The sequence below is a fragment of the Anser anser genome, assembly GCF_964211835.1.
Source record: "Anser anser genome assembly, chromosome: Z".
NCBI classification, from domain to species: Eukaryota; Metazoa; Chordata; class Aves; order Anseriformes; family Anatidae; genus Anser; species Anser anser.
The window spans coordinates 42749290-42764503 of NC_139723.1; the positions used below are offsets into that span (position 1 = coordinate 42749290).

The 15214-nt window shown below is 36.8% G+C and overlaps 1 protein-coding gene across 11 annotated transcripts in view; it reads left to right on the top strand.

The window, feature by feature from the left end:
• FANCC (FA complementation group C) overlaps positions 1-14812 on the top strand; it is a gene marked incomplete at its 5' end in the record, with an annotated part of 83620 nt that extends 68808 nt beyond the window's left edge. For all 11 annotated transcript variants that reach the window (XM_083819219.1, XM_083819215.1, XM_083819221.1 and 8 more), the window contains 5 exons: positions 3674-3749; positions 4647-4728; positions 8779-8947; positions 11892-12092; positions 13917-14812. In XM_083819219.1, coding sequence (XP_083675345.1) covers positions 3674-3749; positions 4647-4728; positions 8779-8947; positions 11892-12092; positions 13917-14054 — 666 coding nt within the window. In that variant the 3' untranslated portion in view covers positions 14055-14812. The remainder of the gene's footprint in view (positions 1-3673; positions 3750-4646; positions 4729-8778; positions 8948-11891; positions 12093-13916) is intronic.
• Positions 14813-15214: the final 402 nt, after the last annotated feature.

A 15214-nucleotide genomic window follows, 5' to 3' on the forward strand; every position in this document is an offset into this window, starting at 1 on the left:
CCATCAGACACCCAAGGGCTAATCCTGTTGTGCAGGTGATGTTTGATTCATGGTGAAAGTTCTTCATCTGCTGACATCGCAACATGGACTATTGCCCAACTATTTGAAAGTGGTTTTAAATGTTAAGTTTCCTGTATTTGACTTTTGTACAGTTTAATTCATGGGTTTTTAATTTAGATACTATCTTCATTCTTAGAACTTAAAATCCTGTGTTTCACAGTTTATGAATCAACTGTAATGTTAACTAACAGTTGACATAAAAATACGCAGGCACAGACTACTTCCTAAATATTGTTTAAATCACTGTGATTTATTTATCTATTTATTTTTTTGTGGTCATACCAGTATTACATATATTCATAGGGCAACCGTTTTGTAGTATCTGGATGTCCTTGATGGGGATTCAATTTGCTCCAGTAACATTTCTTATGGTAAATATTAATGGTAAAATCATTAATGACAGAGGATGAAGAAGGATCATCTGAGGCCATAGGATTTAGAGTACAGTTGATTGAAAAAAAGCTATGCAAACAGATGTGTCCAAAAAATGTTTTGAAGAACCAGGTCATGTCTGGCAGCTGCACAGGTTTGCAGGGTAGGTAGGAGGAAAATGATTCCCTATTGCAGTGTGTGCTGCTTTTTCTAATAACTTTGTAGGCTGTACTGGGTTTGACTGTTGGGATGATCTTCTCTGTCTTGTGTAGAAGCAAATTTCATTCCAGTTAGTGACAGTAGTGAGAGCTGACTTGAGGTCAAGTTAGTTGTAAATTAATGAACTGAAAGCTCATGTTTTTATTTGATGGAAATTATAATTTTCTCCAGGGTTGTTTTCCCTTAGGATTGTCAGTGTTTTTCACCTGGGAATGTTGTTTTAAATAGCTGCATAAATATTTTAAGCCAGTCATCAACTTTTATTTCCCATTTGATATCATGGCAATTATTATAATCAGCTACATCCAAAGTAGTTCCATCTCTTGGTACCTTGTTTTGCAGTTCGTGATGGTTTATGTCAGGAAACAACTGCTTAAAATACTGTGTGTATGGTAGAAGGCAATTTTTATTTATTTATTTTTTACTTTGCTTAAACCATATGCTGAAAACTGGTTTTTACACGCTTTACAATACTGTTCTGATATGTAACTCACGCTGCGGTTTGTCTTGGCCACTACCGACTGTGTCAAGAGCTGCTTTTTCATGGGGATTTTTGATGCAAGCTAATTGGCTACACGCATACTTTAGAACAGGGATTATTAATTTTTAATTAGCCTAATTCCATTTGACAAGTACACTTTCAGAGTCTTACCACACCAGTGATACATTGACTGCCTGAGAATACCGCACATATTACTGTGCTGTAATTAAAATTAACTGTTGTTTACAGAACAATAACAACAAAAATAGTAGAGAGAGAATGTGTCGCTCCATTTATTTATAAGGTGCATAGATGAATTTCACAAATTAAGTAAGTCTTCTTAGACTGAATGTGGTCTTCATTGGGTTTAGAGATTAGTCACATTCTATAGTCTGTATTCCCAATCTGTGTTTCAAGAGGTGATCTGTTTGCTGACTAGTCTCTTATTCCTAAAGGAAGAAGCCAGAAGAGTTCTAAGGTCATTGGTATGGAGACTTGAGTCACAGAATAGCTGAGGTTGGAATGGACTTCTGTTGATCATCTGGTCTAAACCCTCTTTTCAGGCAGGGTCACTTAGAGCAGGTTTGCACAGGACCATATCCAGATAGTTTTTGAATAACTCCAAGGACAGAAACTCTACCACCTTTCTGGACAAACTGTGTCAGCCCAGCCTGATCAGTCACCTGCACAGTGAAAAAGTATCTCCTGATGTTCAGAGGGACCCTCCGGTGTTTCAGTTTATGCCCATTGCCTCTTGTTCCTTCACTGGGTACCACTTGAAAGAGCCTGGCTCTGTCTTCTTTGCACCCTCCATTCAGGTGTTTATAAATGAGATTCCTCCAAACCTTCTCTTCTCCAGGCTGAACAGTCCAAGCTTTCTCAGCCTTTCCTCATAGGAGAGGTGTTTCAGTCCCTTGATCACCTTGGTGGCCTTACATTGGACTCTTTCCAGTATATCCAGGTCTCTCTTGTACTGGGGAGCCCAGAACTGGACACACAACTCCAGATGCCACCTCACCAATGCTGAGTAGAAGTGAAGGACTACATCTCTTGACCTGCTGGCAATACTTTGCCTAATGCAGCCAAGAATACTGTTAGCCTTCTTCATGGCAATGATACGTAGACAACTCATGGCCAGCTCGGTGTCCACCAGAACCCTAGGTCCTTTTTTGCAAAGCTACTTGAGTAGCTGAGTGGCCCCCAGCATGTACTGGTGCCTGGGATTGTTCCTCCCCAGTTGCAGGACTTTGCACTTCTTGCTGAACTTCACGAGGCTCCCATCAGACCACTTCTCCAGCCTGCTGAGGTGCCTCCATGAAGGGATGAAAGACACAGACTCCTGATGGCTCTTGAACAGAAGGCCTTTATTGCCCTTTTTCACTACTTCATATACTTTCCCCGTAGCCCCACGCGCTGTCCTCGCGCCCAAATCGGTCATACAATTGGTTAGAGACCCTCAGACACGCACCTTGAGCCAGCCAGCAACTGGCCACTGCCCAAAGCTCATCTTTAACACTGCAGCCAAGTTCATTTATCTCAACCTTGCTCAAGGTTTTGTTTCTACCGCTTGTTTCCTCATTATCTCTAATTCAGGGACGTATGAAACAGCGCGAAGCCGCCTGCGAATTCCTTTCCCACACCTCCAGATGGCAGCACAACCTTCTGGTATATTCACCACTCCTCCCAGTTTTGTGCCATCAGTAAACTTGCTGAGGGTGCACACTGACCCATCATCCAGATCGTTAATACAGATGTTAAACTGGACTGAACAGTGACCCCTTGGGTACTCTGCTGATTATGGCCCCCAACTAGGCATTGTGCCACTCATCGGCACTCTCTGGGCCTGGGTGTCAGCCAGTTTTCAATTCACTTCAAATGGAGTTCGTGTTATACGTTGAACACTCCTGTTGTAGATGCTTGCAGAACAAGATTAAAGGATATTCTGCTGTTAGTCTCACATTTACACAAGCAGCGACATTCACATCATGCAAATTTCACACACCCAGATAAATAGAGGACAAGTTTGTTATCTATGACAACCTTACGTTGTGCTGAATCAGATCCAAGGAATTTTAGTTTTCCATTAATTGAACATAATGCAATAATCTACATCACACCCTCAGATTTTGTGGATATTATTATTTCTTGGTTTGATATGGTCCATGAGCCTGTTTACAGTGGAAAATTAAATTAAACTAATTAGTATCTTTTAGCCCCTGTGTATTAAGAGTGAAGACTTTTCTGATTACAGGAAAAAAAGACTAAGAATATTAAGATGTATTTTTTGTTATACTCTGAATCTTTTTTAATGCATGTATTTTTTTTAAATCCATAAATAATTACTTATTATAATCAATTTTTTCACTAGTATCTCCCTTTCTTCTGTATACTAAATCTTAAAATTGAGTTTAGAGTTAGTTTTGTGTTCTTCTGCTTCAGACTGTGTTGCTAGTTACTATGTTAGATGAGATTGTTTGCTCTGAGTTTGTTTTGAAAACTGACCAGAAAGCTCTTAAAATAATATATTTTTTTTTATTTTAGCATAAATTTCCACTGAAGGCCTACTTCCCTCACCATCACCAGCCCCTCGTAATAGCTTTACTGAGACGTCCTTTTGGTAAGTTTCTAAATGATATATTTGCAGCATTAGCCAACTTGCATTGTCTTCGTGTGTCTTAAAATAACTTTAAAAGGGACTAAGACTAAATTTTGCCATTTTCTAGATTGGGTGTTTTGACTTAGCAGTTTTAATAATATTCTTTTAGTGTATTTTTTGTAGGAACATCTACAAACATCTACATGTATTAACTTCAAGAAAAACTAAAAGAGAATAACAAGAGTACATTATATTTTTATGGAATCTGTGATATTAGGAATTAAGATAGGTTGCTACGATCTGCATATATACATTTATACATATATACACACACACACAAACACTTTTCTTATAATACCAGTAATTGTCATTATTAAAATTCTAGTGTGTATCTGACAAGAAATACTGTGTTGCTTTGTTGTTTGTCTCTGAAGCTTGAATTCTGCTGTTCTTTTAGGTTCTGCAAACTTTTTATCTTTTTTTTTTTTGATTTCCCATTTACATAGATCAAGAAATCACTGCTCAATACCATACAGTTTTTCATGAGCAGTAATTTCTGTTCAATACAAGAGCCTTTGAGAATGTTACTCCACTGATTATAGGCTAATTTTGAGGGAGGATTTACACAAGGGTACATCGGCCTAATTTGGAGAGTATTCCTAGCTGTAATTCCTCACATGTCTCTGTCAATGAGTTGTTCTAAGAAACATAGGGACAGTTATTGTTGAAAATTGGGAAATTATAAATGCTTTGTAATAACTGAATCCTGAACAAGTTTTAATGCTTGCTAAATGTGGTTAATTTCACTGTTCTGTTCCACTTGGACAGAAAGTTTTCATTAAAAAAAAAAAAAAAGAAGTCATCTTTTAAATTTGAAAAATCATCTTTTAAGAACTTTATTTCATCCTTCCTCCTCAGAATTGCCAGCTACACACTGGTCTCAACACTTGACACACATTTCTGATATGCTCAAAGCCTTGGTAGAAGACACAAACATTAGGTAAGCAGTATTTCTTAACTTTTTGTCTTTTGAATGTGTTACTTTGTGAAAAGTCATGCCATTTGAACTCTTTAGTGGCTACATTTCATTAAGTGTAATTTTCTTCTCTAAATATAGGTTTGGCTTAAAAACTTAGATTACTTACTGAACCAGAACGTTGTAGCACTTACAGACCTGTCCAACAAGCTCCTGTGTAAACCAAGTCTCCTTGCTTTCATTTCAGGAAATAGGTAACTGTGTAACAGAAATGCTTACTTTCCTACTTTGCCATTTGTCCCATCAAACTTTTTAAACTGATTCTGAATTGAATTTCTAATTCTGTTTAGCCAGAACTTTCAAAAGTTATTGGGGCAATAATGTCATATCCAGAGAGGGTCCAATGCAAGTTGCCAACAAGAACTTGTCCTTGGGCATTGCCATTGCCTTTAGGACGCAGAGTCACAGTGCACGCTTAAAATGAGCCCATTTTGGCTCATTAAAGCATCAGGAGTAAAGTCCTGAAGAAGCAGTGTGAGAAAATATATGGGAAGGATTGTCAGGGGAAAAATAGAGCCTAGGCTATGAGCTGGAGGAGGGGGAGCTGAGGATACTTATTGGAAAGTTGATCTGACATTTCTCCATTTTATTGCTGTAACAAGAGAACTCTTCCAACCAAAACAAAACAGCTAGTATTGGAAAGAGTCTGTTGTGAGTTGTACTCTGTTATGTATGAGATGGTAGTGGGATTCTGCAGGCTTGTACGAACATTCAAACTTCAAACTTCCTGTATTGTTTTGTTGTTGTTGTTGTTGTTGTTTCATAAAGATATGTCTGCTAGACTATTACATTGTTTGCTATATTGCTCCTTGAGCTGACACCCAGTGTTTCTGACCTGTTGCCCTTAGGTGTTTTTTTTTTGTTTGTGGTTTTTGTTTGTTTTGTTTTATTTTCCTAAATAGCTACTGTAATGAATGAATAGTGTTTGTCTAGATGAATTCTGCTTTGGTAGTGTATGTTCCAGGACTATAGGGAAAAAAAAGATACATCCCTATCTGTTGTTGCACTGTAATTCTTTCCTTTTGGGTCTGTGACGAGACTTGACTTGGCTAGAGTTTAGATATGAGTCTGCATAGATCTGCTCCAAAAATGAGCTTTCCAAAGAATATTGAACTGCTTTTAAATTCCAAGGAACCAATTTATTTTTTAATTTAAAAACTGAAAATTTAGATAGAAATATAGAATGCCTAGGCCAGATAGATTTGGAAAGTAAGATACCCAACTGTCTCCCTGTTCATAGCATCCTGGAAGGCAGATTCTTAAATCCACACTTGGTTTCAGTTAACAGATGAAAGCTTTTATTTTTGTTGTTGCGTGGCATAAAAAAGCTTTTTGCTGTTCCCCCTGAGACCTGGCTGTCTGCTGCTTGCTTCTTATTTTCTGTATGAGCTGCAGTTCAGTGCAATGTCTTGCCCATTCTGCTGTGATGTCAAATCTTTTTGCCCTTAAAGTGGGACCACTAGCTGACCATGATTTCTTAAAGAAAAATAACTCAGACTTTGAACAAACAAGTATCTTCCATCTTAAAGTGTTACAAAAATAGAAGCATGTCTTTCTGCTTTTGTTCCCTAGCCCTTTCTTGGCTTTTCACCTCTTCTGCCTTGATAATACACTAGTTTGAATAGCATTGTACTTGTCAGAATATCTTTTTACTTTCTTTGGGACTCACACAACAATTATTTTTTCCATCAAATCCCTCTCAGTTGTGAAGAAAATGGATCTGACTTGTCTTCTTCAGTACTAATATCAATGACTAACTGTATTTTATTTGCTTTTTCATTGCATTATTCTTGATTCTGTATTCTTTCTACTTAATAAGATTAACAGAGGAGCACAAAAAGCTACTATACAACATATCCTCTTGTCTTATAGTTACTACTCTGTATTTATACAATGCTTTCATTTTTCAGTGATTTTGTTTTACACCAAATATTAAGTCCTGCAGCAAAGCGCTTTCTGTGCATTTCTAATGAAGAGTTTGCTTCTGTTCCATTACTTATTATTATATGCAGTCATCTCAGTAAACAGTAAATATCATGTGACATTTTAAAACTAAATCAACTCACTTAAGTTTAGGAGAAAAAAAAGTCTCAGAAGAAGTGAAGGGCTACTTTTGGAAATGGCAGTAGTGTGGCTGACATAGTTGTCAGTACAGAGTGGACAGAAACTTTAACGGGGTCAGAAGTGGAAGTTATGTGATTCCAAACCAGGCAGTTTGGTGGAAAGTCATAGTGAGTTGTAAGTTCACTGGTGCCTAGACTGTCTAGGAAAGAGTTGGACTCTATTCTACTTAATACCTGTTAAAATCGGTTTAATGCTCAAGTTTAAGGACATGTATTTACCCTTTGAGCTATGAATGCTTCCAGCCGTAAATATTGTCAATGTTACCCTTAGTTATCTGTTCTCTGTAATTAACTTTTAATTAGGTTTTTTTGTTTGTTTGATTGTAAATCACTGTGTTTCAGAGCTAGCCTATCCACTTACATTGTCACAACATTGAATTATAGTCAGATAAGTAGGTTATTTTGCTGAGGGGAAGGCTGTTTTTCCAGATCACTGTCACATTTGTTTATTGTCGTCGTTTTTTTTTAAAAAGGTTTTTAATGTTGTATTTCTGGATTCTAATAACTTCAAATACTTTACTAGTGCTGATCCCGTTCCTTTATCTGAGGAATTTTTGTCTCACGTTTTGTCATACATATCTAGTTCTCTGCAGTCAGAGACATGCTGTTACCACTCCAAAAGCTGTGGAAAATCAACAGCAGTGACTTCTGTAGCAGTTACCTCAGTACACTATTTTCCAGCCCATCCTATATCAACCTCTTATGTCTGATGTCAGTGACCAAGCTTATCCAAAAATAACGATAAGCTTTTTTGGCAGATTTATGTTTTAGGAATAGAATTTTGAGATCCTGGGATTCTGTGGTATAAAAGTATGATTTACAGGGTCAGTAATTTCTGGGGTACTCATTGACAATGTAAGTCAACAGTATACTCTAGACATAGAATATTATGTGTGCGCATTACATTTTCCATCATAAAACAGGGCGTGCCTCCTTCAGGAAGTCTTAAAGATAAAGCAGTTTTTTCCAACTATCATCTCATGATATTCTCCAGGTGATGTGATCAAACAGCTGCGTTAACTCTTGAAATTTCTAAAATATTTTGGAGTTTCCTGGAAGGGGTGGTACAGCAACTCTTGGAATCCCCATGAATAAAACTTAAGGAAAACCTCTGATTCTTCAACCCTTTTACCACACTTAATAGTAATATATCCTGCTTCTTGGTTTCCTTCCAGATGTCCTTTCTTCCTTCCTCACTCTGTTTGTCTTTTTACTTATGGGAAGCCCATCAATAGTTTGCGTCTCCCCACGCAAACTAATGTGAGAGAGTGTAGAGATGGGCTGTGGTCCATTCTAATCTTTCTTTTCCTTAATGCAATAGCCCAGATTGTAATATCTTCAAAATATTCATTAAAGAAGATCCAAATTTTAAAAATCAGGAGATAAATATCCTTAAAAATTTTATATTTATCCCACCTAAATGTACTTCCTCATTAATTACCAAAAACATGTGCTTTTAACAGAAAATAACCCAGAAAAGCAAAACAGAGAAACAGAAAACCAATATAAGGCAATGGCATTTTAGAATACAGTAATACACATAATATATGACTTAAAGTTTTGAAAATCTTTAGACAGAAGAGCATAAACTGTGAATACTTTTATGATATATATTTTAATACATAAATTTTGTCACTGCTATTTATTGGAAACTGGTGTTATGGATGTTCTGTTTTGCTGATAAAATTAACCTGTTAATAGCACTGGGCGGTGTCCCTATTGACCTTATTGCAGATAACAGAGTACATGGCTCTGCTTAACAGGTAAGACATTATCTGTTGAAGAATAGCTTAGTGGTCTTTATATTCATGCCAACACCCTTTGCAGTTAATGTAAGAAATTTAAGAGTGTTTAATAAGAAATACTTAATTACATCTTTGTCATATTGCAGTTCCTCTGACCTTTTAGAAATCTGGTTTTTGGTTGCTTGTTTTGGAGAGTGGCTGGATATTGCTGCAGAACAATTGCTGAAGACAGCTGTAGAACCAGATGCTTTGCTGTGGCTGTTGGCATTTTACTACTGTCCTCAGAATGAAAACCTACAGAGAATTCAAACAATGGTGAGTAATGTAACAGTAGCAATCACTGATAAGCAGTTGATAGTCTGCTTATATCTTATTGCTATAAAACAAATTGTACACACCAGAAAAAATGAAAGGTCTGCACTGGAGAAGGTATTGGTTTTACAAGGTCTCCTGGGAATAGTGTTGCAGTGAAGTTGGAAGCTAATTTTTGTGAGTTTTCTTGTTGACAATCAGAAAACTTTTTCCCTTTTAGAGACTGTTATATATATTAGCATCATTTTAGCTTTCTTTGAAACAACTCATGTGCTTTTCATTAGACGTAAGACTACTCTGGGAATGGTATTTTTGAAGTCTCTGTGTGGCAGAATTCAGCACTCCCGTGTTACGGCATCTTCTGAGAACAAAACACAAGAGAAATCACAACAGCAGTCGAAGCAGTAAAGACATTCATTACACGCAGCCCTGAATCCCAACCTCACCCATCTATTCTGATTTATCTTACATCTCTTTACTGATTCTTGACATGTTTGAGGCCGTAAAACGTATGTTATATTCTCACATGCTAAATTTCTAACAGAATGAAGCAGTGTTCTAACTTTGCTCTCTGTAACCGAGTGGACTGGTGCATGTCTTTGTGTGCCTGCAAGTGCATGAAAGTCTATTAAATGCATGAAAGTCTACTAAAAGCGTTTAGATCTATTCACAAGTTTGACCTAGCCCAAGCTGTCTGCTTTACAAAGCACAGATTGAAAATCTGGCTGCAGTATCTGATTTTTCTTAATTAAAAAAAAAAAAAAAAGATTTAAAAATGCAGCTCAATACACCACACTAACATCATGTTTTCATTTTGCATCTCCAGTGTGTTTTGTACATCTCCAGTATGTTTTGCAATATTTCATTTCCTTTCCGTCCCCTCCCCCACTATATATGCAAACTCACATGCCAATCACTTTTTACTTTCTTTCTGTTAAATTTCTTATACTCCAGGAGCAGGGGTGGAATATTGATCAAGTAGAGTTAGGTTAGAGCTATAGTGTAACAAAGAAACAAGGGTTTTAGAGTGCAGTTTTGAGAAAGAAGGCAATACCCAAACAAACAGGAGTGAATGAAACCAAATGACTGTAGGTGCTAGTATCTCTATACGTGGAGCATTGTCCACCTCCAGCACCACAGAACGAAATCATATTGTCACATATATAAAGTCACCTTCCCGTGTGTCCCTTATGCTATCAGTTTGTTATTCTCAGTCAGTGTATGATAAACTTAAATGAAAAAAATGTTTTCCTTTTAGAGCCCACACAGTTACTCATCTGTTCCCAGAGGTCTCATATTTCAGTTCAGTATGGTTCTTTTCTTCAGTTACTTAGAGTGAAAAAGACTTTTTGCACAGGTCAGGCTACTTGAAAAGTATTTCCACAGTTCATGCTAAGCTTCTGCCGTTACGTTCTTAGATGTTTGATTTATTTATTATTATTATTATTATTGTTCTTTGCCAGGAATATTTGCCATTATTTGTTCCTTGCCAGGTTAGCTCTCAGCTCTGTCAAATGGAGCTATTTCATCTTCAACCCCTGCACCTTTTACCAGTTAAGAATTAAGACGGGATGGCACTTTCTGGCAGAGAATAAGCTGGAGACGTTTTCATTCAGTATATTTTTGTCTGGAAAGGTGCACACTCATGACTTAAGATTGTGTATTCCTGAAACTGAATTTAGGTAGCAGCTTAGATATCAGAAAGAGTGGAATACATACTGTTAAAATGATTTATAGAAGGCAGCGGTGCTTTTGCTGTTCACTAGAGTTCACTTACATATGCAGGACAGAATATTCTGTTCCTCGCTTATCTATTCATCTGCTCTTTCTTACCTTTAGACTGTGAAACATTGAAGGAACAAAATTTGGAGGTTGGTCATAGTAACTTTGGCTTTAAGAATGAGTGTCCTAGGGTGCATGAGCTCATGGAGCAGGTCCTGTTAGCTATCAGTCTCCCTACTCTGGCACATGGGATGGAGGCACACCATGAGTAGGATGCACAGAGGGAGAAAGGATTTTGGAGAATTCCAGTTACCTTTCTTTAAATTCTGGTATCATTTGTTGCATTACAAGTAATTGTGAACATAATTCTTTTCAAAAATAGAAGCTGTTTTATGGGGAAGGGATGAGAAAAATGAGGTCAGGTAAATGATTGCCATAAATTGTCCTAATGAACATGGTTGAGAAATTGATGTCCTTTTCCTTTGGATTTGCAGTTGTTACATTCTTCCATTGTCCATGCACTTACTTGTTTGCAGTTGTGGATTTTTTCTTTTTCTTTTTTTATTTTTAAACACACATTTTTTGGTTTGTTTTTAATAGGGTGGACAGAATTACTGTTATGATTTTTTTTTCAATAGTTGTGTATAATTCTTTTTCAGTTGTGTAGGAGCCAAAGTCTTCTGTTTTCTACACCCAGTAAAAATGAGTTTTTATTGGCTAACTCAAAAGGTAAAAACATAAGTTGCAAACAACACAGGAAGAAGGAAAGAACTGCATTCTTACCAGAACATTTTATCAGTTGAGGTCAGGTTGCATGGGGATTTGACTGATTTGTACCAGCAAAACTGAAATAAGCCCTTGAGGAGTCTCTATTCTTTTTCCCACAATGCAAAAACCTGACCATGTTCTACTGAGGGACTTTCTCTATTTCCTTTTATTATTAAAAAGGTCAAATCCTGGCTTGATGCCCTGCCCGCTTAGTTTGCAAGACTAAAGAAAGTTAACAAATCCTTTCTGCTCACCTTTGCATGTGTGAATCAGTATAAAAGAAATGTGTCCTGCCCTTCCTTTCCTGTTCTCCCTGCCTAAATGCTGAGTTTTTTCATGTTTGGGTAGTTTCTGCCAAGTATTCAGTGTCTTGTTAGTGAATAAATCCATAGGAAAAATACCATAGGTGACCTTTACTCTTCTCTGATCCTGCATCCTTTGAAATTGTTCCATACAGGCAGAAGCTCGAGCAGTCTACAACCATCTAATGATGCTCTTCAACACTACTACCCTTTCTGTCAGAGATCTGCAGGCTGCTGTAAACAATATAACAGATACAGAGCAACGTTATACCCAGCATCTTATAACACATCTTCTTACCAACTTTTTACTATTGTCTTCCAGTGGACATATGATTGCCCAGGAATTTATTTCCCATGTAAGTGATTTTTTTTTCCTTTTTTTTTTTTCCAGTTTAAGCAAAATGTATTTTTCTTACTATTCGGATTTGCATTAAATCCTCTTAAGAAAGAAACTACATACTACAGCAACTATAGCTAACCTGCTATGTATCTATTTCAGCTACAGTCAAAGTATTTTCCTTCTTGACATATCTTGACAAGATCCCGCTGAAAAAATTGCTGTATTGACTGCAGAAATACTCCAAGTAGTAGCTTGCGACTAAGGGATACCTACAGTTAATTTATAGCTGGCATAATGTGTAAACATCTTGCTGTAAATTTTGCTGTTTGCTTTCCCCAGCTGCAAATCACTACCTTAATTATCCAGCTACTGCAGAGGTGCTGGAACTGTCTTCTCTCTGTTTTCCTTTATGTAGAACAGGTACTAAGTGTCAGTATTGATAAGGCAGATGCTTGGTACTCTAACAAATCCAGAGAGAGAAAATGGTTTAAGAACTGAGAGAGAAAAAAAGAACGAAGACCCAAGAGAGTGTCACTTAGGGTGTGAAAAAAGATGAAGAAAAAAGGAGTAAAATTTTGCATGTTTGCTACAATATCTTGCTATTTTTGTGGAGAGCTTTCAGGGATATTGGTGCAAACTGTAAAATGTGCTTGTGTCTCTCAAGATTTTTCTTAAGAAGTACAAGTTTCCTGTACAAGCAGGTACTGTGTGGTTTTAGCACTTTGAAAATATTTCCTTCCAGCAGCAGTGAGCCCTTCTATTCTGTATAGGTTATGTGTTTTATATAATTGCTGTGATTCTGTGACAGGAAGAACTGGAAAACTATTTTGGTGGTTATTCCTTTTGAATGGCTAAAGAGACATGACATTTATCTGTTTAAGGAGGGCTAAGATATTTCTAACATTTTAGATATAGTTTCAGAAATGATCAATTTCTGCCCAGCATAAGACCGTAATATTATAAAACGAAGGGGGTTGTTTGTAGTTTTACAGTCTGCTGCCTTCAGCTTTTCTCTTTTGAGGACTTGATTGTTGAGCAGGGGTGCTGTAGTATGCCAACATGCTGCTGTAAAGCTGACTGAAAGGAACTTCTTATTTCTTCATAGAAAGTAACAAAAAACGGCTTTTAAAATTCCGAGTATTCAATTTCCAGTGCAGGGAGGTCAAGAGCTGTTATAGGCCAGAGTATGTCAGTCTGATTTGTTTTGATTGCATCTGTGTAATCACTGATTTATAACTAGGCTTTCCAAGTGATTTGAAAAGGCCTGAAACAATATATGGAAGGCAGAATGGTACAGAACCAAACTGGGACGCATGGCAGTTGTTTTGGCTAGCATAGTAAACTTTGGGATTAACACATCAGATATGTGGTGGAAAGTCCATCCTGGTCTGCAGAAATTCTACCGCAGGGTCTTTTCCTGGCTCTTAGTCTTTGGGGAAGGGATTTATTTTTACTTTCTAAAACATTGAAGAATTGAATTGCCTCCCAAAACCCATTAACATATTTTCAATTGGTTTCTAAGAAGATAGCTTCTAAATTGTTGTACTGTCTGCCTTTTTGTGTTTCCTTTGAAAACTTATTGACTGCTTGATTTTTTTCACTTAAATTTGAGAGAACAGTAGAAATCTCAAAGGTGCTCAGTTCCTTCAAGGTTTGTGAAAAAAAGACTGATTAAGCAGAAGGGAAGTTTCTTTTGAATTCAGCTTTTATTATCAGAGCATCTCACATGTTCAGATATCTGAGGGACAGATCTGTGGTTATGTTGCTAATATTAGATAGAGAATAGCTAGTACCCAATAACTTAATTGCATTATTTCCCATCTTCCCTATTTCCATTCAGATTACTGAGACAACTGATATAAGCAAGGAAGTTCGTAGCCTTCTTATCCGTACTGCATACAGAATTAACCAAAATGGAAAAGAAAACCAAAAGACTGTGAAGCTGCTGAATGAACTTCTTCAAAAACTTAACGTTTGAAGTTTAGGTTTTTAATGTCATCTCCTTATCAAGGCAAAAAATCAGGTCTTTAATCAGGTGTCAACCTTTCACGAAGGTTTTTTTTACTAGTTAGCAAGGTTAAAAGAAAAATCTGTCTTAGCATTCTGACTTAAGGATAGCCCATAACTTCTTCTTCCCTCATATATTTGAAAATTTATTTGTTTTGAAATGTAGCCTATTAGAATATAAAAGAAAGTGTGAAAGATGATTGAAAACTTTGTTCTCATCTCTCCTTGTTTTACAAGAGACCAATGTCATTTAAAGCAGCTTACTCATCTTGTTGTTTATCTGGCTGTGGATCAATTTTTCTCCCAAATTACTCATGGTTTTATTAGCAAATTGTATCCAATTGTTTGGTTGGTAAGTTGTTCCTAAAACGTTTTGTTCTACAATTCTGCTTTTATAGGAGTAGCGATGATCTCAAGTGAGAGTTAATGATTCATGGTGAATGCACTCCATGTTCTCAGGAAATCAGCAGTGTTTCCTGAACTCTTTAATTCTTTTTGAAAACATTTCCAAAATAAAACTCCTCTCAGATCTGGTAAGTGATTAACTAACAGTACTGCAGCTTTCACAGTACAGTGTTCTCTCCAATGTGCTATACCAAGAGCTGGTCGCTGTCAACAGATGCTGCAGATAGAAGGTTTCTCTCAGTAAAGCCTATTTTCAGTGTGTGGAGACTGATGCTATTGTTTATTTGTTTAAGAAATCTTTTTTTTTTTTTTTTTTTTTTTTTTAATTCATAGAGACAAAATAGGGCAAGCACAACATAAGTGTAAGGAAACTTTCTAGTTTGAAGGCCAGATTTCCTAAAGAAAGCATACGGTCACAACTCATCTGCTTCCTTTTTTGTGTCAAGAGGTACGGTTTGTTTGCTTACTTCTATCTTTGTGTCATTTGTCTGATGACGAGAACGTCAACAGGGAACAATGCCTTAGTGTTTTACACTTAGGAAAGTACTTATCCCAAGAAGTGTAGTGAACATGTTTCTAGCTTAACTAGACTAGTAAGAATGGAGAATGGTAATGGTAGAGCACCTTAACACATTTCAGTCATTTCTTCTCATATATTACCTATCTAGCTTTAACGTCAACACTTATGCTGTGTTCAAAGATACGCGTTGGAATATTATTCTTGCG